At 39.4% G+C, this 25,666-nt stretch overlaps 1 protein-coding gene across 4 annotated transcripts in view; it reads right to left on the bottom strand.

Moving 5' to 3' along the window:
• LOC128687577 (lateral signaling target protein 2 homolog) overlaps nt 1-22,604 on the bottom strand; it is a 98,771-nt gene extending 76,167 nt beyond the window's left edge. Inside the window, exons 1-5 of one of the 4 annotated variants that reach the window (XM_053775088.2) lie at nt 22,448-22,597; nt 19,883-20,138; nt 17,625-17,771; nt 6,157-6,288; nt 4,725-4,841 (exon numbers count right to left, since the gene is read on the bottom strand). In XM_053775088.2, the coding sequence (XP_053631063.2) occupies nt 4,725-4,841; nt 6,157-6,288; nt 17,625-17,771; nt 19,883-19,933 (447 nt within the window). In that variant the 5' untranslated portion in view covers nt 19,934-20,138; nt 22,448-22,597. Of the gene's footprint in view, nt 1-4,724; nt 4,842-6,156; nt 6,289-17,624; nt 17,772-19,232; nt 19,426-19,882; nt 20,139-22,447 lie in introns of all 4 variants that reach the window. The other 3 variants (XM_053775087.2, XM_053775090.2, XM_053775089.2) reach the window with 3 other exon arrangements.
• Nucleotides 22,605-25,666: the final 3,062 nt, after the last annotated feature.

Here is a 25,666-nt window from a genome sequence, read left to right as displayed (position 1 = left end):
TCAACAAGTTAAGGAAGCAGTATTGTATTATATTTCCCTACAATATATTGGGGCACCAAACATTCACGGTTTTTCAACATTCGCGAGGCTCTTGATCCCCTAACCCTCGTGAATGTTGAGGGAGACCTGTAGAAGAAAACCCAGAGGGATAAGTATATGTATATACAATGTATATATATATATATATATATATATATATATATATATATATATATATATATATATATATATATATATATATATATATATAGATATATTTTTTCAACAAGTTGGTCGTCTCCCACCGAGGCAGGGTGACCCAAAAAAAGAAAAAAAATCCCCAAAAAGAAAATACTTTCATCATTATTCAACACTTTCACCACACTCACACATTATCACTGCTTTTGCAGAGGTGCTCAGAATACAACAGTTTAGAAGCATATACGTATAAAGATACACACCATATCCCCCCAAACTGCCAATATCCCAAACCCCTCCTTTAAAGTGCAGGCATTGTACTTCCCATTTCCAGGACTCAAGTCCGACTATAAGAAAATAACCGGTTTCCCTGAATCCCTTCACTAAATATTACCCTGCTCACACTCCAACAGATCGTCAGGTCCCAAGTATCATTCGTCTCCATTCACTCCTATCTAACACGCTCATGCACGCTTGCTGGAAGTCCAAGCCCCTCGCCCACAAAACCTCCTTTACCCCCTCTTTCCAACCCTTTCGAGGATGACCCCTACCCCTCTTTCCTTCCCCTATAGATTTATATGCTTTCCATGTCATTCTACTTTGATCCATTCTCTCTAAATGACCAAACCACCTCAACAACCCCTCTTCTGCCCTCTGACTAATGCTTTTATTAACTCCACACCTTCTCCTAATGTCCACACTCCGAATTTTCTGCATAATATTTACACCACACATTGCCCTTAGACAGGACATCTCCACTGCCTCCAACCATCTCCTCGCTGCTGCATTTACCACCCAAGCTTCACATCCATATAAGAGTGTTGGTACTACTATACTTTCATACATTCCCTTCTTTGCCTCCATAGATAACGTTTTTTGACTCCACATATATCTCAACGCACCACTCACCTTTTCTCCCTCATAAATTCTATGATTAACCTCATCCTTCATAAATCCATCCGCCGACATGTCAACTCCCAAGTATCTGAAAACATTCACTTCTTCCATACTCCTCCTCCCCAATTTGATATCCAATTTTTCTTTATCTAAATCATTTGATACCCTCATCACCTTACTCTTTTCTATGTTCACTTTCAACTTTCTACCTTTACACACATTCTCAAACTCACACACACACACACAGTGGACCCCCGGTATTCGATATTAATACCGAAAATATCGAAAAGCAAATCAATTTTCCCCATAAGAAATAATGGAAATCAAATTAGTCCATGCAAGACACCCAAAAGTATGAAAAAAAAAAATTTACCACATGAAATATTAAGTTTAATGCAATAGAATAATTACAACAACAACAATAACAATCGAATAATAACAATAGAATAATTGACACTTACCTTTAATGAAGATCTGGTGATGATTGATAGGATGGGAGGAGGGGAGAGTGTCGAAGTTATTACTGTTTAGAAGTGAAATCCCCTTCCATTAGGACTTGAGGTAGCAAGTCCTTTTCCGGGGTTACTTCCCTTATTCTTTTAATGCCACTAGGACCAGCTTGAGAGTCACTGGACCTCTGTCACACAACAAATCTGTCCATAGAGCTCTGTACCTCCCATTCCTTTAAGATTTGTCTAAAATGGGCCACAACATTGTCATTGTAATAGTCACCAGCACGGCTTGCAATAGCTGTGTTAGGGTGATTTTCATCCATAAAGGTTTGCAGTTCAACCCACTTTGCACACATTTCCTTAATTTTTGAAGTAGGCACAATGGATTCCACAACTGGCATAGGCTTCTCAGGGTTAGCCCCAAACCCTTCAAAATCTTTCTTAATTTCCATACTAATTCTCACCCTTTTTACCACAGGGTTGGCACTAGAAGCTTTCTTGGGGCCCATGGTGACTTATTTTGCAGAAACAAGCACCAAAAACAGTGATAATATGGAATGTACCAAATGTATCCTTAGATGTGTGCATACTGCCTGGCTTGTAAACGCTGGCACACACGGGGCAGTTCAGGCCACACGTGGACACGTCTCGTACGAATCGCATCGAATACCGGGTTTTCGATCGGATACCGAGGCGAAATTTTTGCGTTAAAATGCATTGAATACCGGATACCAATGCCATCCAATACCGGGGGTCCACTGTATATATACAGTGGACCCCCGCCTTACGATATTATTTCATTCCAGAAGTCTGTTCGGGTGCTGTTACCGACCGAATTTGTTCCCATGAGGAATATTGTGAATTAGATTAGTCCATTTCAGACCCCCTGAAAAATACACATACAAAAGCACTTACAAAAATACACTTACATAATTGGTCGAGTTGGGAGCTGATCGTAAGGTGGGGGTCCGCTGTATATATTTTTTTTTTCAACAAGTCGGCCGTCTCCCACTGAGGCAGGGTGACCCAAAAAAGAAAGAAAATCCCCAAAAAGAAAATACTTTCATCATCATTCAACACTTTCACCTCACTCATCATAATCACTGTTTTTGCAGAGGTGCTCAGAATACAACAGTTTAGAAGCATATACAAATAAAGATACACAACATATCCCTCCAAACTGCCAATATCCCAAACCCCTCCTTTAAAGTGCTGGCATTGTACTTCCCATTTCCAGGACTCAAGTCCGACTATGTAAAAATAACCGGTTTCCCTGAATCCCTTCAATAAATATTACCCTGCTCACACTCCAACAGCTTGTCATATCCCAAATACCATTCGTTTCCATTCACTCCTATCTAACACGCTCATGCATGCTTGCTGGAAATCAAACTTGAAATTCTGGAAAGTTTCCAGATATAATAGACACACACAGCTCACAGAAGATGTAAACAGAGTGGCACACGGTGACTGAATTAGCGAGTCAGGTGGGGGGGGGAGCTGTATAACGAGTTTTGGACATAATTTGAAATGTCCATATTAGCAAAATGCCGTAAAGCGGGGCCCTACTGTATATATATATGTATAGGTACTTTTTTCAACACGTCAGCCTTCTCCAACCGAGACAGGGGGGGCCAAAAAAAGAAAGACTTTCACCATCATTCACACATAATCACTGTTTTTGCAGAGGCGCTCAGACATGAGAGTTCAGATGTCACTCCAAACAGCAAATATCTTAAACCCCTCCTCTGAAGTGCAGGCATTGTGCTTTCCTAAGAGAGATGGTGTTGGCGATTGTGAGCCAGAACTTGTGTCCATCAGGAAGCTGCAGATGGCTGCCTCAACTCCCCCAACTGAATGACCATCTCACACCAAGGCATGTGACTTGGCGAGAGATGGAAGACATTTTTTTTTATCAAACCGGCCATATCCCACCAAGGCAGGGTGACCTAAAAAAAAGAAAACAAAAGTTTCTCTTTTTAAATTTAGTAATGTATACAGGAAAAGGGGGTTACTAGCCCCTTGCTCCCGGCATTTTAGCTGCCTCTTAGAATACGCATGGCTTACAGAGGACGAATTCTGCTTCACTTCCCCATGGAGGTAAGAGGAAATAAACAAGAACTAGTAAGAAAATAGAAGAAACCCCAGATGGGTGTGTATATACATGCTTGTACATGTATGTATAGTGTGATCTAAATGGAAGTAGTAGTAGCAAGATGCACCTGAAACCTTGCATATTTATGAGACGGAAAGACACCAGCAATCCCACCATCACGTAAAACAATTACAGGTTTCCGTGTCACACTCACTTGGCAGGACAGTAGTACCTCCCTGGGTGGTTGCTGTCTACCAACCTACTACCTAACGAAGACATATTCTCCATTATTCAAGCACACAATGTCTTTCCAAAATTGCTCTGATATCACAAAGAGATTACCCTCTGACTGCAGCATCCCATCTGTCATTCAATGTAGGCACTGCCATTCCCACCACTAAGACTCAGTCATCCAATCCCTCTCCATGCTCTTTACATGCCCAAACCACATCAACAAACTCTCCTGTCCTTGAAGTTTTATGCTCTGAATTCTCTGCATAACATTCACATTATACACAGCACTCAGACATAACATTTCCACTGCCTCTAGCCTCCTCGCTGTAATGTTTAAGGCCCATGCCTTGCTCATATAAAAGTGTTGATACCATTATTCTCTGGCATATTCACCATCTTGCCTCCATAGATAAACTTCTTTCTTTTCACAAATGCCTCAACACACCATGTAACTTTTACCCCTCCCCCCATCTGTCTATAGTTCACCTCACCTTTCATGGACCTATCTGTAGACATATCCACACCCAAATTTTTAAACACATTTTTTTCCTCTGCACTCCCTCCCTCCAATATGATACTCATCCTTTCACTACTTAGACTTTTCATTACTCATATTATCTTGCTCTTTTCTATGTTAGCTTTCAATAACATGACAGCCATCTCCCACCAAGGCAGGGTGACATACCCTCACTTATTCATCCACCAAACTTTGCAATATCTCTTCAAAATTTCCGAAAAGAACTGTTATTGGCAAAGAGCAACTATGGCACTTTTATCAGATTCAGTATCTTGTAATCCCACCTCTCCCCAAATACTACATTTTCAACACAACACCTACCTATAAATATATATGTGTAAAAACTGCATACCTGTTCTCTAAGAAGGTTTCTAACAGTTTCAATGGTCTTGGTTACAGCCTTTGCCAGTGGTCTCATGAAGGAGCTTTCTGCCTCACGATTCATAATACTGCTTCCAGCTGCCAAGCACTATACAAGAAATTTTATATAAATCTTTCAAATATTACTTACTATGAAAATTCAACCTCCTCTTTATTCACTGGCCCGTAAGAGTTTAATTTAAATATAAACTTTTCTGTGTCATGAACGAATATGCAAGACAAAAAAATCACAAAATGAATTTAACCCTTTCAGGGTCCGTGCTGTAGTGCTACGGCTTTGAGTTGAGTGTCCAAACCGTAGATCTACGCCATGAGCTCAGCTCACTCTGATAATCTGTGAGCAGTAAATTTTGGCCTAGATACGAGAGAATACACCTATGTGGCATGTGTGCACCACATAAAACAAATCCTGCAGCACACAGTGCATAATGAGAGAAAAAACAGACCATAATTTTGTATTAAAACAGCGACTTTGCAGTGTTTTCTCGAATGTTTTTTATAGCTGTATTAGCAATTTCTTGGTCTCATTTGATAGAATGGAAGATATGTTACACAAAAAAATATGATTTTGATTTGTTTTACTACTGGAAATGGCTTGAAATTGAGCTCAAAGTAGTGGAAATGTTAAATTTTTGCCAAAGTTCGAGAGTAAACAAATGACCTCACACGTCTAATACACGCCTGCTGGTGGGTCTAATATATGTTCACAAATGTGCTGATATTATTTATACAATTATTACAATAATGCATAACAGTAAATCTTCTATTTTTTTGGTTTGAATAAAAATTCATTATGTGAATAAAAAATTAAAATGGAATTCATTTGTAAAGCCTGAAAACGTAACTAATGAACAGAGGAAATGTTAGTTTAGTGCCAGGAATGCCTGCATTGTTTATTCTGGACCCCATTTTGAAACTGGAATATTTTGAACTTTGCATTAAATTGGCCAAATAATCAATTTCCGATCACTTTATTTTGTAGTTGAAACAGTCGACTTGGTGATTTCTTGTGCTCAATCAATAGAATAGAAGTAATACTAGTGAAATAGCTAAGAATTTGGTCAACTGGAATAATGTAATTGGCCTAAAATGGGAGTCAAAATCGGCAAAATCGCCGATGCATAAACCTCACTGACACATCAAAATTTGCAAGAGCATAATTTTGTCAATTTTCCATCAAATTTCATACTTTTTTGTTTTATTACCTTCAGAAAAAGCTTCTCTACCATTTCATAAGAAAAAATAACAAAATTTTGTTTTTTGAAAATTCTTGGACCCTGGTGCACACTTTGAAATTTGGCCTCTGGACCCTGAAATATATATAAATTTTATATATGTATATATAATTATTTTTTACAATATTTATATATGTTGCTTAACAAATAAGCAGATTTTCAACATACCTCTGCACCAAACCACAGCTGTCCTGCTAAATTCTCCTGCATCACATCGTCGGGGAATTTCACCCGAAAATCCCGACTTGCACGCTCATGTAGGATTATTTCATCCATCATCTCTATGCATATATTAAGAACCTGAAATATTGCAATATCACTGTGGCTTTTAATTCAATAATATTCTACAATATATTTATATGGAAGACAAAACATGGAAGAAATAAGGGTGCCTATTCCTCCATTGACAACATTTTTTTTTATACTATTTTACATACTATACAGTGATTGTAGACAAATAAAGATACACAGCAATTAGGCAACATTTATCAAATGAGCTCAAAAACAAAGAAAACATAAAAGACAAAAAGAGTAAAATAAAACTTTTTTTTTTTTTTTTACAGAAAGTGATTGGACGAAGTATGGAAGAAGTGAATGTACAGTGGTACCACGGGATACAAACAGCTCAAAACTCGAACAATTATGTAAGTGTATTTATGTAAGTGCTTTTGTAAGTGCATTTTTTGGGGGTCTTAAATGGATTAATTTAATTTACATTATTACTTATGAGAACAAATTCCTTTGGTATCGGCACTCGAACAGCCTTCTGGAATGAATTAAGTTCATATCCTGAGGTACCACTGTATATTTAGATATCTGAGAATGTACTTGTTGGCAGATGGGTCTGAGAAAGATGAGGTGAACCATAAAGCAGGTGAGGCATCTGTGGAATTAAATAAATTTATCTACAGAGGAAAAAACAAGAGGAAAGTACCAAAGCAAACTGGTACTAACACTTTTATACAGGTGTGAGTCTTGAGCTTTTAATATTGCAGCAAGTACTTTTATCTTTATTTCTTCTTTTGTGAGAAGTGCTAAACCTATGCAGGTCAGTCAGAACCTGGTGAATGGGAGGCAATCAGGTTTGATGAATGGAAGGATCAAGAGTCAGTCAATGGCATCAATGTACCTTCCTTGAGCCTGTGAGTATGTATCTTCCAAATACTCTTTCCGGCACCCTTAGTCCTGACTTCATGCTGGTGCAACACAACTTACCTGAAATGCTTTGCATAACCATGGGCTTTCTGCATGCATTCAAGTGTCACCCATTTCTGTATAAGCAATGTATCATGTGGAAATAAACTTGAATTTCAATTTGTATGGTTGGGTGTCCATTTAATTTTGATTTGGCACATGGCACTCACATTAAAAACCATCCACAGTATTTCATTCAAAATAGGCTTACTGGATTTTCCATGTTCAAATAGGCTTACTGGATTTTCCATGTTCAAATAGGCTTACTGGATTTTCCATATTTAAATCTTTCTATATTTTTATTATTATTATTATTATTAACACACTGGCTGATTCCCACCAAGGCAGGGTGGCCCGAAAAAGAAAAACTTTCACCATCATTCACTCCATCACTGTCTTGCCAGAAGGGTGCTATACACTACAGTTTTTAAACTGCAACATTAATACCCCTCCTTCAGAGTGCAGGCACTGTACTTCCCATCTCCAGGACTCAAGCCCGGCCTGCCGGTTTCCCTGAATCCCTTCATAAATGTTACTTTGCTCACACTCCAACAGTACGTCAAGTATTAAAAACCATTTTTCTCCATTCACTCCTATCAAACACGCTCACACATGCCCACTGGAAGTCCAAGCCCCTCGCACACAAAACCTCCTTTACCCCCTCCCTCCAACCTTTCCTAGGCCGACCCCTACCCCGCCTTCCTTCCACTACAGACTGATACACTCTTGAAGTCATTCTGTTTTGCTCCATTCTCTCTACATGTCCGAACCACCTCAATAACCCTCCCTCAGCCCTCTGGACAACAGTTTTGGTAATCCCGCACCTCCTCCTAACTTCCAAACTACGAATTCTCTGCATTATATTCACACCACACATTGCCCTCAGACATGACATCTCCACTGCCTCCAGCCTTCTCCTCGCTGCAACATTCATCACCCATGCTTCACACCCATATAAGAGCATTGGTAAAACTATACTCTCATACATTCCCCTCTTTGCCTCTAAGGACAAAGTTCTTTGTCTCCACAGACTCCTAAGTGCACCACTCACCCTTTTCCCCTCATCAATTCTATGATTCACCTCATCTTTCATAGACCCATCTGCTGACACGTCCACTCCCAAATATCTGAATACATTCACCTCCTCCATACTCTCTCCCTCCAATCTGATATCCAATCTTTCATCACCTAATCTTTTTGTTATCCTCATAACCTTACTCTTTCCTGTATTCACTTTTAATTTTCTTCTTTTGCATACCCTACCAAGTTCATCCACCAACCTCTACAACTTCTCTTTAGAATCTCCCAAGAGCACAGTGTCATCAGCAAAGAGCAACTGTGACAACTCCCACTTTATGTGTAATTCTTTATCTTTTAACTCCACGCCTCTTGCCGAGACCCTCGCATTTACTTCTCTTACAACCCCATCTATAAATATATTACTAATGTCAATATAAGTTAGTTTAAAGGGATATTTAAAGAGATACAGTGCACCCCCGGTTATCAGCCATAATCCGTTCCAGGTCGGCCAATAACCGAAATGGCTGAAAACTGAATTAATATTTCCCATAGGAATTAATGGAAATACAATTAATCCGTTCCAAACAAAAATATTCACAAAAATAATTTCTTTAACAATTATGTAAGTATTACATACCTTTATTGAAGGCTAATGCAAGCTTCTGGAAGATAGGGGGGAGTTAGTGTTTGGAAGGGGAATCCCCCTCCATAAAGACTTAAGGTAGCAAAGCCTTCTCTGGGGTTACTTCCCTTCTTTGTCTTTTAATGCCACTAGGACCAGCTTGAGAGTCACTGGACCCCTGTCTCACAAAATAACTGTCCAGAGTGCTCTGTTTCTGGCATCTCTAAGATTTCCCTGAAGTGGGACAGGGTTTTGTCACTAAACATGTTGCAGATATGGCTTGTTTCAGCTTTGTCAGGGTGGTGTTTCTCTACAAAAGCTTGCACCCTAGTCCACAATACACACACCTCTTTAATCTCTGAAGAAGGCACCTCCGTCACTCCCTCTTCCTCCTCCTCTGAAGCAAGTTCCTCAGCTGCAGTCTGTTACTCTTCAGTAGTTAGCTCTTCCCTGTGGTCCTCCACCAACTCTTCCACATCCTTGCCACTCACCTCCAACCCCAGGGACTTCCCCAGTGCCACAATAGAGTCCACAGGGTCAGCAGGGTCAGGGTCAGCCTCAAACCCTTCAAAATCCCTCTCTTGGACACAATCTGCCCAGTTTTCTCCAAGCAGATTTCAAAGCCCTGGAAGTCACTCCCTCCCAAGCCTTACCTTATGCAATGGAGGATAGTGAAGTGATTCCTCCAGAACTCTCTTAGGGTCAACTGAGTGTCCGAGGTCACTTCAAAGCACTTTTGAAACATTACTTTTTTGAAGAGTTTTTTGAAGTTAGAAATAACCTGCTGGTCCATGGGCTGGAGGAGTGGTGTTACGAGGCAAGAACTTCACTTTTATAAAATTGAAGTCCCCAAACACTTGGTCTTCCAAGTCTGGAGGATGTGCAGGAGCACTGTCCAGTAACAGGAGGTAACTGAGTGGCAATTTCTTTTCCAGGAGGTATTTTTTCACACTTGGGCAAAACACATCATTAACCCACTCTTTGAAAATTTGCCGTGTGACCCATACCTTATGATTAGCTTTCCACATCACACACAATCTACTCTTCACGACATTGTTTTTCTTGAACACTTTGAAATCCCCACTAGCATTACCACACACAGGCTTGTGTCTTGGCAGTGCCTTTTCCTCCTGGGTAATGTAGGTCCTGTTTGGCATTTTCTTCCAAAACAGGCCTGTTTCGTCACACCTTAACACTTGATGGGGTTCGAATCCTTCAGCCTTTACATAGCCCTGGAATTCGTGAACATACTTTTCAGCCACACATTTGTCAGGACTTGCAGCCTCACCATGCCTTACAACACTGTGTATGCCACTACGCTTCATAAATCTATCAAACCATCTTTTGCTGGCCCTAAATTCACAAACTGCAGCACTTGTTCCAGGCATTTTCTTTGCAAGATCCTCATGCAATTGCCTTGCCTTCTCACAAACAATAGACTCCACAACACTGTCTCCCACTAATTCTTTTTCCTTAAGCCACAATAATAATAACAACTTTTCCATCTCTTCCATTATTGGTGGCTGTTGTTTAGTTAGACAAGTTACTCCTTTTGCAACATTAGCATCTTTGATTTGTTCTTTCTTTGCCAGGATGGATGTAATTGTTGATTTATTCGTGCTGTACATCCTGGCAAGTTCCACCACCTTCATACCACTTTCAAACTTTTCTATCACTTCACGCTTAAATTCCATGGTGTTTCTCACTTTCTTTACCACAGGAACTTTCTTTGGAGCCATGGTTACTTATTTGACAGTTGCACTGCAAAAAAAAACCCCACTAAAAACAATGGAAAACAAGCGAAATGTTTGGATGTATGAGCAGAAGCTTCCTCAGCCACTGAGAGAGTTAGTTTAATATGTTTATTATGCACCCCATACCCATCCTGTGGGCAGTAGTCAAAAGATTACAGAGGTACATAATTGGTCCAGGGACTGGACTCCAAAGTTTTGATAGCTGAGCAAGTTACAAAGGTAATGAACTAGATCTGGTCATAATCATGACACAGAGAGAAAGCCAAACTGACGCACAAGTGGCCCCAGCTGGTGGATGGACGTGTCCCAAACGGCTGATAACCAAATTAACGGCCGATAACCGGGCGCTGAAAAACCGGCCGATAACCGAGTTGGCCGATAACAGAACCGGCTGATACCTGAAGGCCCACTGTACATAATTATAAAAATCTAAGTGATTTTGGACTCGGGTGATAGTTCAGGTGAAAAACACAAAGTGAACACTCGCTCCAAACACAAAGTAGCAAATTTCTGCCACAAAGTGAATTCCAACTGATATTGGGCCAACCCATATAAACAACTTCTCACAAAGTGTATCTGCATAAAACACGGGGAACCTGTACCTACCACTGAAGTTACAGGTGTTTACTATTCCAATTTTTTATACTTTAAAAAAGTTTCATACTTTATAATAATTAACCCTTTCAGGGTCAAGAGGCCCTCTCCTAAACTTGAACGTTCTCAGGGTCGAAAATTTTTCGGAAAGAACAAAAAAAATTATTTTTTTCTTATGAAAAAACAGAGAATCTTTTCCCAATCATAATGACACCAAAAATATGAAATCTGATGGAAAACTTATGGAATTATGCTCTCGCAAAGTTAGTGGTCTTGACGATGTTTACACATTGGTGATTTCGCCCACTTTGAGCCCTATTTTCGGCCAATTCCAGTGCACTAGTCGACAAAAATCATAACTATTTCGCTAGAACTCCATTTTTTCTACCGAATGAGTACAAGAAACCACCCATTTATCGATTTCAACTATCCAATAATGTCAGAAATTAGTAATTTTGTCAATTTCACACAAAATTCAAAATATGCCATTTCCAAATAGGGTCCAGAATAAACAAGACAGACATTCCTGGCACTAAAATAACATTTCCTCTGTTCATTAGTCACATACCCAGGTCCCTCTTACATTTCTTTTGCATTCCACTCTGAATTTTTATTCTCACAAAAAAATAGATTTACTGTTATGCAGACTACTGAATTATTGTAGAACTTTGAACTTTGGCAAAAATCGAACATTTCTGCTACTTTGAGCTCAATATCAAGGTACTTTTCATTGTGAAACCAATCAAAATCATCTCAATTTCTGTAATACAGTAGACCGTCATATATACGAGTTTATTTGGCACAATTTGGGTATAGCACAATTGAAGAATTGCGGCACAATTTTATGTAACACGTAAAAAGATGAATTTAACACGGTTCAGTTTGCGGGAAGAAAAAAAAAACTTTCCTTTTCCTCAAGCGGTTGCCATGTTGTGGATCAGCGGGGGAGACCTCCCGCCATCCCCAGCCACCCCACGACACCACCCCACCATCCCAGCATTCGTACTTCATACGTGTCCAGTCCAACTTCTCTGCTACAAGCTTGTAATTGTGCATTGTGTTTTGATCTTTTAATTGCTATATCTTGTATCTACCAAGCAATCATGACACCCAGCAGGCATACCAGTGTTGCTCAAAGTGGCAACAAAAGGTGCAAGCATTTAAGTCTTAGAATTAACGAAGGAAACAAAGATATTAGACAAGACATCTTGTGGCCTCCAAAAAAATGTTATCTATGGAAGCAAAGAAGGGAATGTGTGAAAGTACAGTGGACCCCCGGTTTACGATATTATTTCATTCCAGAAGTACGTTCAGGTGCCATTACTAAACGAATTTGTTCCCATAAGGAATATTGTGAATTAGATTAGTCCATTTCAGACCCCCAAACATACACGTACAAACGCACTTACATAAATACACTTACATAATTGGTCGCATTGGGAGCTGATCGTAAAGCGGGGGTCCACTGTATAGTAGTACCAACACTCTTATATGGGTGTGAAGCTTGAGTTGTAAGTGCTGCAGCGAGGAGGCGGTTGGAGGCAGTGGAGATGTCCAGTCTAAGGGCAATGTGTGGTGTAAATATTATGCAGAAAATTTCAGAGTGTGGAAAATAGGAGATGTGGAGTTAATAAAAGTATTAGTCAGAGGGCTGAAGAGGGTTTGTTGAGGTGGTCTGGAGTTTACCTGGAGAGAGTTCCGGGGGTCAATGTCCCTGCGGCCCAGTCTGTGACCAGGTCTCCTGGTGGATCAGAGCCTGATCAACCAGGCTGTTACTGCTGGCTGCACACAATCCAACGTACGAGCCACAGCCCGGCAGGTCAGGTACCGACTTTAGGTGCTTGTCCAGTGCCAGCTTGAAGACTGCCAGGGGTCTATTGGTAATCCCCCTTATGTATGCTGGGAGGCAGTTGAACAGTCTTGGGCCCCTGACACTTGTTGTATTGTCTCTTAACGTGCTAGTGACACCCCTGCTTTTCATTGGGGGATGTTGCATCGTCTGCCAAGTCTTTTGCTTTCGTTGCGAATGATTTTTGTGTGCAAGTTCGGTACTACCCCCTCTAGGATTTTCCAGGTGTCATTTAGAGAGAACGGATCAAAGTAGAATGACATGGAGAGCGTATAAATCCGTAGGGGAAGGAAGGCGGGGTAGGGGTCGTCCTCGAAAAGGTTGGAGGGAGGGGGTAAAGGAGGTGTTGTGGGCGAGGGGTTTGGACTTCCAGCAAGCATGCGTGAGCTGTTGGAGTGTGAACAGGGTAATATTTAGTGAAGGGATTCAGGGAAACCGGTTTTTATATAACCGGACTTGAGTACTGGAAATGTGAAGTACAATGCCTGCACTCTAAAGGAGGGATTTAGGATACTGGTAGTTTGGAGAGATATATTGTGTATTTTTATACATACAGTGGACCCCCGAGTTTCATGATTAATCCGTTCCAGAGAGCCTGCCGAAAGTCGAAATTCAGGAAACTCAAAACCATTTTCCCCATAAGAAATAATGGAAATAAAATTAATCCGTTCCAGACACCCACAAATATTAAAATAAAATATTTTTTTTTTCAAATTAAATAAAGATTTATGTACTGAAATCAATGAGAAATCAAGTACATACATATAAAAAATAATAACAACATTACACTTACCTTTACTGAAGACTTCTGGGTGGATGGAAGACGGGAGGAGGGGATAGGAGGAAGGTGTACACTATTGTTTGGAAGGAGAATCTCCTTCTATTAGGACTTTAGGGAGCAAGTCCTTATCTGGGGTTACTTCCCTTCTTCTTTTAATGCCACTGGGAACAACTTGAGAGTCAATGGACCCCTGTCGCACAAAATATCTGTCCAGAGAGGTCTTTTTCTGGCGTTTCTTTAAGATTTCCCTGAAGTGGGACACAACACTGTCATTGTACATGTTGCAGATATGGATTGTTTCAGCTTGATCAGGGTGATACTTTTCAACAAAACTTTGCAACTCATTCTACATTCCACACATGTCCTTAATCACTGAAGAAGGAACCTCCTTCACTCTCTTTTCCTCCTCCTCTGAAGCAAGTTCCTCGGCTGTGGTCTGATGCTGTTCCAGTTGAAGCTCTCGCAGTTTGTCAGTGATTAGCTCTTCCCTGTGGTCCTCCACCAACTCTTCCACATCCCCGTCACTCGCCTCCAACCCCATGGACTTGCTCAATGCCACAACACCTTCCACAACAGGCAGAGGGTCGGCAGGGACAGGGTCTGCCTCAAACCCTTCAAAATCCCTCTGGATCGTGTTCCTCACCTTATTTACCAAAGGGCTTGCACTAGCTTTCCTTGGGTCCATGATGACTTATTTAGCAGTTGCAAGCACAAAAAAAACAATGGATTATGAAATGTATTGTATGAACCCGCAGGGTGATGGTCACGTGTTGGTAAACAATGGCACACTGAGCGTGAATGGCGTGGGAGACTGGCTTGGTGTGCGCGGTGACAGGCGGACAGGTACCAGACGGTCGCCGAAACGCGAGTCTAATCACGAAACTTGAGGTCAAATTTTGCCAAAAAAAACTTGCCGAAGGTCGAATTTCATGAAACTCGATGCTGCTGAAACTCGAGGGTCCACTGTATATACTTAAGAACATAAGAACATAAGAACGAAGGAACACTGCAGCAGGCCTACTGGCCCATGCGAGGCAGGTCCAAGTCTCCTACCGGCTTAAGCCAATGCACCCAACCTAGTCAGGTCAGGTCACCTTGACTTAAGGGAGGAACACGGCAACCGTCCTGGTAGCACAAGCTAATCAGGTCCAACTCACACCCACCCACACCCACTCATGTATTTATCCAACCTATTTTTAAAGCTACACAACGTTCTGGCCTCTATAACTGTACTTGGGAGTTTGTTCCACTCATCTACAACTCTATTACCAAACCAGTACTTTCCTATATCCTTCCTGAATCTGAATTTTTCTAACTTAAAACCATTGCTGCGAGTCCTGTCTAGGCTAGATATTTTCAGCACACTATTTACATTCCCTTTATTTATTCCTGTTTTCCATTTATACACTTCTAAACTGTTGTATCCTGGGCACCTCTGCAAAAACAGTGATTATGCGCGAGTGAGGTGAAAGTGTTGAATGATGATGAAAGTATTTTGTTTTTGGGGATTTTCTTTCTTTTTGGGTCACCCTGCCTCGGTGGGAGACGGCCGACTTGTCGAGAAAAAAAAAAAAATCTTGGGGCCATAATGAAATGTTATTTTGTACACATAAAAAAGAGGTAAACGTAAGTTTGTGTGACTGGCTGACTTACTGAATGACTGACTGACTTACTCAATGACTGACTGACTTACTGAGTGACTTGACTGACTTACTGAATGATTTGACTGACTTACTGAATGACCTGACTGACTTACTGAATGACCTGACTGACTTACTGAACAACTTGACTGACTTACTGAACAACTTGACTGACTGAATGACTTGATTGACTTACTGAATGACTTGACTGACCTACTGAATGACTTGACTGACTCACTGTCAGGTCGTGGTGTAGGGCCATGGGATGTACTCCCAGATTTACTCCTTTGCCTTGGAAGGGCATAAGGCACACTACCAGAACGCATGCTGCATTGAACATACTGTCATTTCACTGGCGAATATTCCTCCTCACTGTCGCTACTCGAGCTGCTGTCAATAACTTTGAAATCACTATCATTATCACTTTCACTGCTCAGATCTGAGTCCTGTAAACGGGGAAATAGTTTCCTTTTTCGTCCTGGTACAGGTGTATGTGAATGAGATGTGCCAGCACCAGAGGTGGACGGTTGTGGGTCATCGGGGTTTTCATCACTAATTACGTAATCCTGGGCACTGCTTTCGGTCACACCCTCTCCAAAGCCATGAAATTCACTTTCACTTCCATCACTGTTAGAACTATCACTTGGAAACAGTAGACCTCCAATATGCCAAGGAGTGAGGTACTTCTTACTGTGAGGCATGGTGAAAATGGACTGCCAAGATGGCATTCCCACAATGCACCACTGAGTCCCAGATTTTTTTCACAGGGTGCACACCCACCACTGAGACCCATTCTCTCTCATGTAGGCCTACCAGCCTTCTCCTGCTTGATTTGAAGCCGCTAGAATTTATGCATATAAATACGTCCAAAACAGTGGCGCATAAGACGTATATATACGACCGAAATAGTCAAAGGGCTAAATCAGTAGGATCACCTCCTTTGTGGATTGGAATAACCCTTGCTGTCCTGAGTAGGGATGGGAAGGCTGGAGATTCAATGGACTTGTTAAAAAGTGTTGCAATAATGGGTGACAACAAATGAGAAGCTTTTTTATACATAAGTGGTGGTAAGCTATTTGTCTCTCCTGCCTTGTTCTTTAGTGTTCTCATGATGAGTGAGATTTCAGTAGGGTTCATTGGGGCTAGGAATAGAGTACGTATTTGGGTAGTTACCAGTTAGGTAGTTTTTTGGTTGTGTGTTTGAATAAATGCCTAATAACATGTTTACACTATCATATATTAAGTGAGCAACAGAACTTGGCTTAAAAACAATAAAAAAAGTAAAACGCATTTACAGTACACTCATTACTTTAAAATATTTTTGTTTTTGGCTTGTAGTGAGTAGTATTAGGCCCTAGCAAGAGTGTTAACCTGTCTTTTGCAGCTTCAAAGCTAGACACTGACTTATCTTCTTTAGCAACAAATGTCCTAGAGGGCATCTTCTTCCAAAATAATGTGGTTTCATCCAGATTAAAAATCTGTTACTTCGTAAATCCTCCACATCTGATTATCTCTGCTTCGCCTACACTCTGACGTTGGCTTCTTTCCCTAGACCTCTGAAACAAGCCTCTGCTAGCTTCAAATTTATCTTCAGCGTACATTAAGTGTGCAATAAAGTTCGACCTAAAAACAAAAAATTATATTAAATAACAGGAATGTAAAAAATTTCCAGAATACAGAGACGCAGAGTGCAGAAATTCTTTAAAGAGACTGAATTACTGACAATACACCCTGGCTCATGGCAGATATTATGTAGGCTTACTGCATTGTGAAGATAATTTGTTTATATTAAAAATAGTAAGGTGTATTGTGGGAAAAATGCTCCATAAATGTATATACAGTATAATGTAAGTGTTTTGGGTACACACATAACAGAAGTAGTCAGAAGGACACACACTGAACAGGCACTTGGACATGTATTGGACGACCAACTGGGAGTGATGAGTGACACTAAATTATCTTCATTTTAATGCAGTACAGAAACACACCCTAGCTCATAGCAACATAACCTGGCTCATAGCAACACACCCTTTTGAGAGAGATTGATGCCATTTATGAGTAAAAGCATAAGAAAGAAGCATTTTTCTACAGTTACCCACAGTAATATACACAGTTTCTCTGGTGGTAAGTGGACTAGAGAGAATGTCTTATTCTAATTATTAAAAGTGAACATATCTCTCACCCTGTCCTGGCATTGTCGAAGCTGGTTCACAAGAGCAGTGCATCTTTCAGGGTCTTTTCTGCCATCAAAGCTATCCAGTTCTGCTGCAACCATGTTCAACTCATCATCAGCATAGTAAAACTGTGCCATCAATGAGGGATCATCTTTCTGTGAAGCACATTAAAAACATTAGTTAAAAGTACTGTACTTTACATGAAAAATAAATGGGAGCTGGAGGGATTGTTGAGGTGGTTTGGGTGGAAGATGGACAGGGATAGGCTGACATAAAGGGTGTATAAATCTGGGATGAAAGATAGGTGGTGGTGTCGTCCTAGGAATGGGAAAAACAAGGGGGGATACAAGAGGCTTTGAGTTTTAGGGGTTTGAGCATCCCGAGGGCAAGTGTTAGCATGTTACATGGAAGTGCACGGAGACAGGCGGTTTTAATAGGCGTGCTGTTGGAGTGTGAGCAGGGTAGCTTTTATGAAGGGATTAAGGGAAAACTGATTGTCCAAAGTTGCATCCTGGAGGCAGTAAGGGCAGTGTTTGCATTCTTGAAGTGTGATGTTAGAACACTTCTGGAAAGATAGTAACAGAGTGAATATTTTTCTTCTCTGAGATCATTCTGCCTTGGCAAGAGATGACTATTGACCTAAAAAAAAAAATTATAAATATACATACATCCAGTAAAACCTCTCACTAACAAACTAATAGGGAGCAGGGAGTATACAATAATGTCAATTGTCTGCAAATCCCAAATAATGAAATATTTCATGATCATCTAGTTGTCTTATAAAGTAGTGTATTTGGTCCACTAATGCAGAAGACAACCAGACCCTAAGAATGCAGGTATAGTAGTCCCCCCATATCCACGGGGGATGCATTCCAAGACCTACCGAATTATCGCTTTTTCACTGATGGGAAGCACTTCATGGCTTCTCTTAGGCTTTGAAGAACTGTCTCCATCACTACTTTTGTGCTTTGTGGCCATTATTAAGCAAAATTAATGCTTATTTTTGGGCCACAGTAAACTGTGGATAACTGAAACAGTGGATATCGAATCTGCGGATACAGGAGGTTCTACTGTATTGTAACCTGTAGTACATACTACAGTACAGTACTGTATTGTAAGTGAATGATAATGGTGACTCAGAATACCTTTTACTCTAAGTCAGAGGAGCTGTAAATTTCTACAGAGATTCCCCTACATACGAACATTCGTGTTGCGAACTTTCCATAATACAAACAATTTGCCCTGAGGTTGAAAATTTGGGTCTAAGGTTTAGTTCACAGTCCGCCGTGTGGTGGTGGCAATGTAGCGCAGGAAGTGCCGAGATGTAAACAATACATGGCAGGTTACTCTAGCACCATCGTTCGTACACGTGCTTGCATTCTCTCCACAAATTCAGGATTATTTGTGATTTTATATCTCAATGTCTAATGTTAAGCACAAAAGCAGTGGTGATACAGGTGGTAGTGCTAAGAAGCACTAGGCCATCACAATGGAAACAAAAGTGGACATAATAAAGAAAGCAGAGCTTCCAGACAAAGTTGATGGCAGAGGGGTTTCATTTACTTGAAGAATCTCTGTCACTGTTTGAATTGCAGGACCCAAATGTAGAACAGTACCCCAAGGTTTCAGCAACTAGTTGTCCACGATGCAATTCACTGCTATTGTCTCATCAATGAAGAGAAGGCCACCACTCAGACATCCCTAGACTGCTTCTTCAAGAAGGTGGACAAAGGCATTGAGTTTCACCAGGAGTCTGAATCAGTGCCATTAACTTCAGATGCTACGACATTCAGGCCAACACCTCACCATCTGTTATTAAATTTATATTGTACGTATTTATATTATTTTAAAAAATCCACAAGTTTTTAAGAAAAACAATGTCATGAAAAACAAATTGGCTGTAATGTGGGGGGCCAACACAAAAGCTTGAGAAACAAGACAATTTTTTATTGAGTGGGTTAATGAGGTCTTTGCTCCCACTGTCAAAAAGTACCTCATTAAAAAGCAACTGCCACAAAGGCCTTTTACTTATGGATAATGCTTTTGCTCACCCTCCAAGCTTGGAAAACAAGTAGCGGGAGGAGTTCAGTTTTAAAACTGTGAAGTTCTTGCCTCCTAATGCCACTTCTCTCATCTAGCCCATAAACCAGCAGGTCATTTCTAAGAAACTCTACACCCAAGCACTTTTGGAAAGGTGCTTTGAAATCACTTAAGAAACAAATTTAACCCTCAGGAAGTTCTGGAAGGACCATTTCAATATCCTCACCTGCTTGAGGCTTATATACAAAGCCTGGGGAAATGTGTCCTCCAGGACCATGCTGTCAGTATGGAAGAAATTGTGGCCTGACTCTGTGGCAGCCAGGGATTTTGAAGGCTTTGAAAGATGAGCCTGAGCTGGTAGAGGATATTGTGTCCCCAGGGCCTAAAGGTGACTGAAGATGATGTGGAGGAGTTGGTGGAGGAGCACAGAAGTGAATTCACCACAGAAGAACTTGCAGACCTTCAGAAGGAGCAGCAACAAACTGCAGCAAAGGAGCTGTCATCAGAGGAAGAGGAGGGAAGGGATGATATGCCCATTTCACTTGTTAAGGAAATGTGTGCTAAATGGCATGAAGTGCAGGAGTTTGCTGAAAAATACCATCCAGACAAAGCAATGGCCATCCGTTTCTCTAACATGTACAATGACAATGTAATGTCTCAATTTAGGTGTTAAAATGGAACCTGAAACAAATCTCACTTGACAGTTTTTTTTGAGGCAAAGAACCAGTGTGCCAGAACAAGGTATTAGTGGTAAAAAGAGACTAAGAAGAGTAACAACACCAGAAGCACAGTTGTCTGATATATTAATAGAAGGTGACTCTCCTTTAAAGCAGCTACATACCCCTCCTCTCCTCTACCTCCTGCTTCCAGTATGCCATTAGCTCTCCTCTGACAGGTAAAAAGCAGTTAAATTTTCATTTACTGTACAGTATTTCATTAAAGTTTCTTTTAGTATTCATTTTTACAGTTTTATGTAATAGTACATTTTTAATAATTATAGCGCCTTTAGGGGTCTGGAACGGATTAATTATATTTACATTATTCTTTATGGGAAAAAACTGCTTCGGCTGTCGTCCATTTTGGTTGTCAATTCGACATCTGGAACGAATTAAATTTGACAACTGAGGTTCCACTGTATATGGAATTGTATAAGAGCTAGACACAGGGTCCCAAAAGCCTCATCAGGTAGACACTGTGCCTGTCTGTAGAGGAACTTTAGTATGGCATTTGCTTTGTTTAGTACACTGTTCCCTATCAATTCTCCTGACATGCTTGGATCAAAGGGGATTCCCAGATATTTCACTTAAGATATTGAAGTGATGAGTTCCCATTACACTGTACATTAAAATTATTTACCCTTTTAAGTTTACTTATTGTGCCAAGGGTAAATAATTTTAATGTCCAGTGTAATGGGGAACCCATCATTTCGGTATCTTCAGTGAAATAACTATAGTTTCAATTTTCTATTAATCATCCAAGTCTGAATATCCAGCAAAAGTGAACTAAATTGGAGTTTTGCATCTTTTATGTTCAAAAGCTGATGAAGACCTTTGCATCATTAGCATTAAAATGATAATCAACCCTAGGGGCTTCCAACAAAGACTAGGTCACTAACATATGGTATATATATTACCAAGACAAGAATAGAAGCCTGAGGAATGCCATATGACAAAGAAGACAGCTCACGTACGGACTCACTGACTGTTAGCTACTTGATATGACTGACCTGAATGATATGACTTCAGAAAAAATAAAGATGTATCCATAAAGCCACAGACAAAAAGATCACATATTAGTAATCCATGAGCAATTGTATCAAATGTAGCAGAGATTCAACAAAATTAGCTGTAATGCCTTTCCTAAACAAGTGTTTAGCTTTACACAAAGTAGTCTCAATTGAAAGAAACTGTACATACTCATACTGAACACAGTAAACCTTACTCTGCTCCAGAAAAAGAAACAATAAAAAATAGCACATTCTATTAGTGTAGAAATGAATATAAGTTTAGAAACAGAAAGACAGTCTGACATTTTCTGACTAAAGAGAAAACTTCTTAAGAAGAGGACGAGCCAAAGCCCTTTTCACTGACTGTGGACCCAACCCAACGTCACAGCTTATTTGATCAGGTCAGCCAGCTGGAGGCCTGGTCTAGGATTGTACAACACTGAGGACTGAATCTCAGCTACTGACTGGGTATGATGTGCATTTTACCATGTACATCTACATCCATATGGATAATCCAGCCCGAACCTCAATTATTAAAAAATTTAAACTGTAAATTATCACCAAACTCAGCCGAGGAGAGGTTCTCCATACTAATCTAAAAAAGACTATATTCTATAACTAAAATAACTGTCATATCTGAGAACCATACAGTACATAAAACACTAAGGTGTATTTTTTGGGTCTCCTGAGTAAATAATAAGAGTTTACTTAGGCTTTGTACATAATATGAAACTTGTACAATGGTTTTATATAGAAAATAATCTAGAATTTACCCTAGGATAACCCCCCCCCAAAAAAAAAAAATCAAAGAATGAGATTTATTTCCAATGAGGTTTAGTAACCCAATCTACAACTATTAAATAATTAACCACAATTCTTGATGTATAATCAACTTTTATGACGCCTTTGAGCAGAAGAAACAAAAGTGTAGCTCTACAAATGTTATTATGCAAGAAACATATAAAGAATACGGAAATGGGTCCGTGTAATGACTCAAGGACATCATTGCTGCTGCTTTCTCTGACAAATGTAAACAACCTTATTTTCTGCCATTACCCTACTTACCCGGGGCCTGTAGAACCACTTCCGGAGAGAATTCATAGCTGTAATCCATACATAGGTTTCACAAGTCTTAAAAATATAACAATATGGTAAATATAAGGCAATATAAAAGGAATAGTCAGGTAGGTGAGGCGACTCCTACTGTCTTGTTGATAGCTGCCCCCCCTAACACATACATCTTACTAAACTACAACCTCACCTTCTATATTACCCACTTTAATAACACATAATAATTTATTATTACTGTATTAGTGTTTCCAATAATAGTTTTAGCCTTGTGTGGAAGTTTATGCACAGTTTGTTGAGTAAATAAATTTTACTCAAGTTATATACCTAAATCATGGCGGTGAATGAGAACATTTTTCCTCATTTCTTGAGTCAGAGGAGGAAATAAAGTATAGGTAAGCCCAGGATAACCCCACCCACCCCCCCAAAAAGAAAAAAAACCCACAGCGGCTTATTTTTATTATAATATTTTTAGTACTATTAAAAACAGTCATAATTATTGCGTTAAAAACAAAAAACAAAAAGTCAAATGCATGAAAATAATTTACAATAAAAATAGAATATATTAAATAAATCAAATACTACTTAAAACTGATATACATCAACAACAAAAAAAGAAAAAAAATTAATTGAGTTTAACAATTCAGTTAAATTTAACATTAACAGGAATGTTAGCTATGCAGAAAGTGACTTTTCTGCCTTCCTTAAATCTTCATTAATTAGGTACTTTGTGCGTGTCTTCTTAATGGTTAATATTAAGATTAACCTTGACATGCTTGGGTAACTGTTGTTGTGTACAAGAATCCATTACTGTTGTGTACTTTTACTGGGAAATAATCTCCCTCTCTCCTACACACTCTAACCTGAGCTTCACTATCCTCATAAAAACTCTTCACTGCTTTCAGTAACCTACCTCCTATTCCATACATTTGCAACATCTGCCACATTGCATCCATATCCACCCTATCATACGCCTTTTGTGGAAAATTGCATTTAGCTGAATGTAACATTATATACATAACAGTAAATTAACAAAGATAATTATTATTTATCAGTTAGACAAGTAGGAATTTGGGACACCTAGGTCGCAAAAAATGTTCCCCTTCGATACCTACCACTGTCATATCCACAAGTTGCTCTGGACCTATTAATCATAAATGAAATATACATCACCAGGAATGCTGGTAAATATATAAATTTGTGGAATGTATATTAAATTAAAAAATTATTATATATAAATACACATTTATATAACAGAAGGAGAATATATCTTAATTTGACTGGAAATCAGGGTGTATCATACTCAGAAAACCTGTCTATACATGAAAATAACAACTGGCCAGAGTTATAACATAACAGACTTATCTGAGGTTCCTGGAGCTGTCTTGTTCAGTCGTCTGATATCTCAAGTTATGCAGGAATGCACATCCAACAATTTCGCCTCCTATTTGAGAGGTGTCAACCCAATTTTAACCTCTAGAGCACGAAAAATTCTTCCCATTATACACTACCGTTAGTGTCCAATTCAAACAAAATGGCGAGTGCTGTCTGCGCAGGCACAGGTCCAGTTTCCCATTTTCCATAATATAAATATTATTAAATACAGTATGGCCATCTATTTACACATAACTACTGTATTTCTGGAAAATATATACAGTATTTTCCACACTGCGGCCAGGCGGAGTTCGTTGCTAAACGACTCAAACTGCTCATTTGGCAATGGTGGAGGACCTGGGTACATATAGGATCTGGCATCCACACGGCGACATATTACACAAGATATAATCACCCTTTTTACACTTTGCCGTCCTTGTGGAATCCAGAAAGTTTCCCTAATACAATTTAAGGTATCTTGTACCTCACCATTCATTACATTTTTATGGGCATTTAGAACAATTAAATTTGTTAGATGATGAGTTTTGGGCAGTAAGATAGGGTGTTTAGCATAATCACCCAATTCAGCATTTTGTAACCTACCTCTGCACCTAATTACACTGTTCTCTAAATACAGCCCCAATTTCTCTATTATGGAACCTTTCACAATTTTTCTTTTCATCATCAATTTAATCTCATTTCCATAGATTTCTTCTTGTACCCTCTTTATCCAATATTCAAGAGGACGTGAAAACTTATATGAGATATTCATCTTGTTTAGAAATTTAAACACCAACTTAGTTACATTGATTAGTTTGGGTAAAGAAGAATACCTATTTATATCAATGGCTAAGGGAGGACAAACTATTGGAGCAGTGGTCACAGTAATTTCAACAGGAGCTATATATGCCTTTTGTACAGGCCAATTAGCTTTATTTACCAACCAGCTTGGTCCTTTAAACCATGATACAACATTTACAAATTTAGCATAAGGTAAACCTCGAGACAAGAAATCAGCTGGATTCTCCTCACCAGGTATATAATTAAATGTTAACATATGCTGACCCAAACTATTATACTTCTCTTGCATCTGATTAATTTCAGTGACTCTGTTTTGTACGTACACAATTTTACTGTTTCCATTACGAATCCATTGTAAGGATACCTCATTATCAGACCAAATTACAGTGTCGCTAATATTTATCTCCTGCAACTTATTTCTTATATAATTAGCTAATTTGACACCAACATAAATGGCTGTTAATTCCAACTGAGGTAAGGTACGTGATTTAATTGGAGACACTTTAGCCTTAGACATAAGAGAAATAACACTATTACATTGAAGGTAAGCAACTGCTCCATATGCCAATTTTGAAGCATCACAAAAAATGTGGAGTACATTTTTTCCATTTGGATTGGTCACCTGGCATGGGAACTCCAACATTGGAATTTTTTCATAGTCACCAATTAATTCATCCCACCTGTTAATGAATTCCTCAGGTAGAATTTCATCCCAAGCACATTTAAGTTTCCATGCTTCCTGTATTAATAATTTCCCTCTTATAGTAAGGGGTGACACTAAACCTAGTGGATCAAAACATTTGGAAACTTCAGCAAGCAAAACTCTCTTAGTTAATTTATTGGGCATACCGTAATTATTAGGTTTTAACATTAACAAATCTCTCTCAGTATCCCAAGTTAATCCTAATACATTACTGCATTTTAGCACTTCATCTCCAGGGTAATCTTTACTTATTTTGTCCTTTAATTTGGATGAATTACTATTCCATTCCCTCAGAGGCATATTTGCACTTTGCATTATTTTATTAGCCTCTCCATAAG

This window comes from Cherax quadricarinatus, chromosome 11 (assembly GCF_038502225.1).
Source record: "Cherax quadricarinatus isolate ZL_2023a chromosome 11, ASM3850222v1, whole genome shotgun sequence".
In the NCBI taxonomy this organism is placed as follows: domain Eukaryota; kingdom Metazoa; phylum Arthropoda; class Malacostraca; order Decapoda; family Parastacidae; genus Cherax; species Cherax quadricarinatus.
This window is presented reverse-complemented; position numbering and strand designations above follow the sequence as displayed.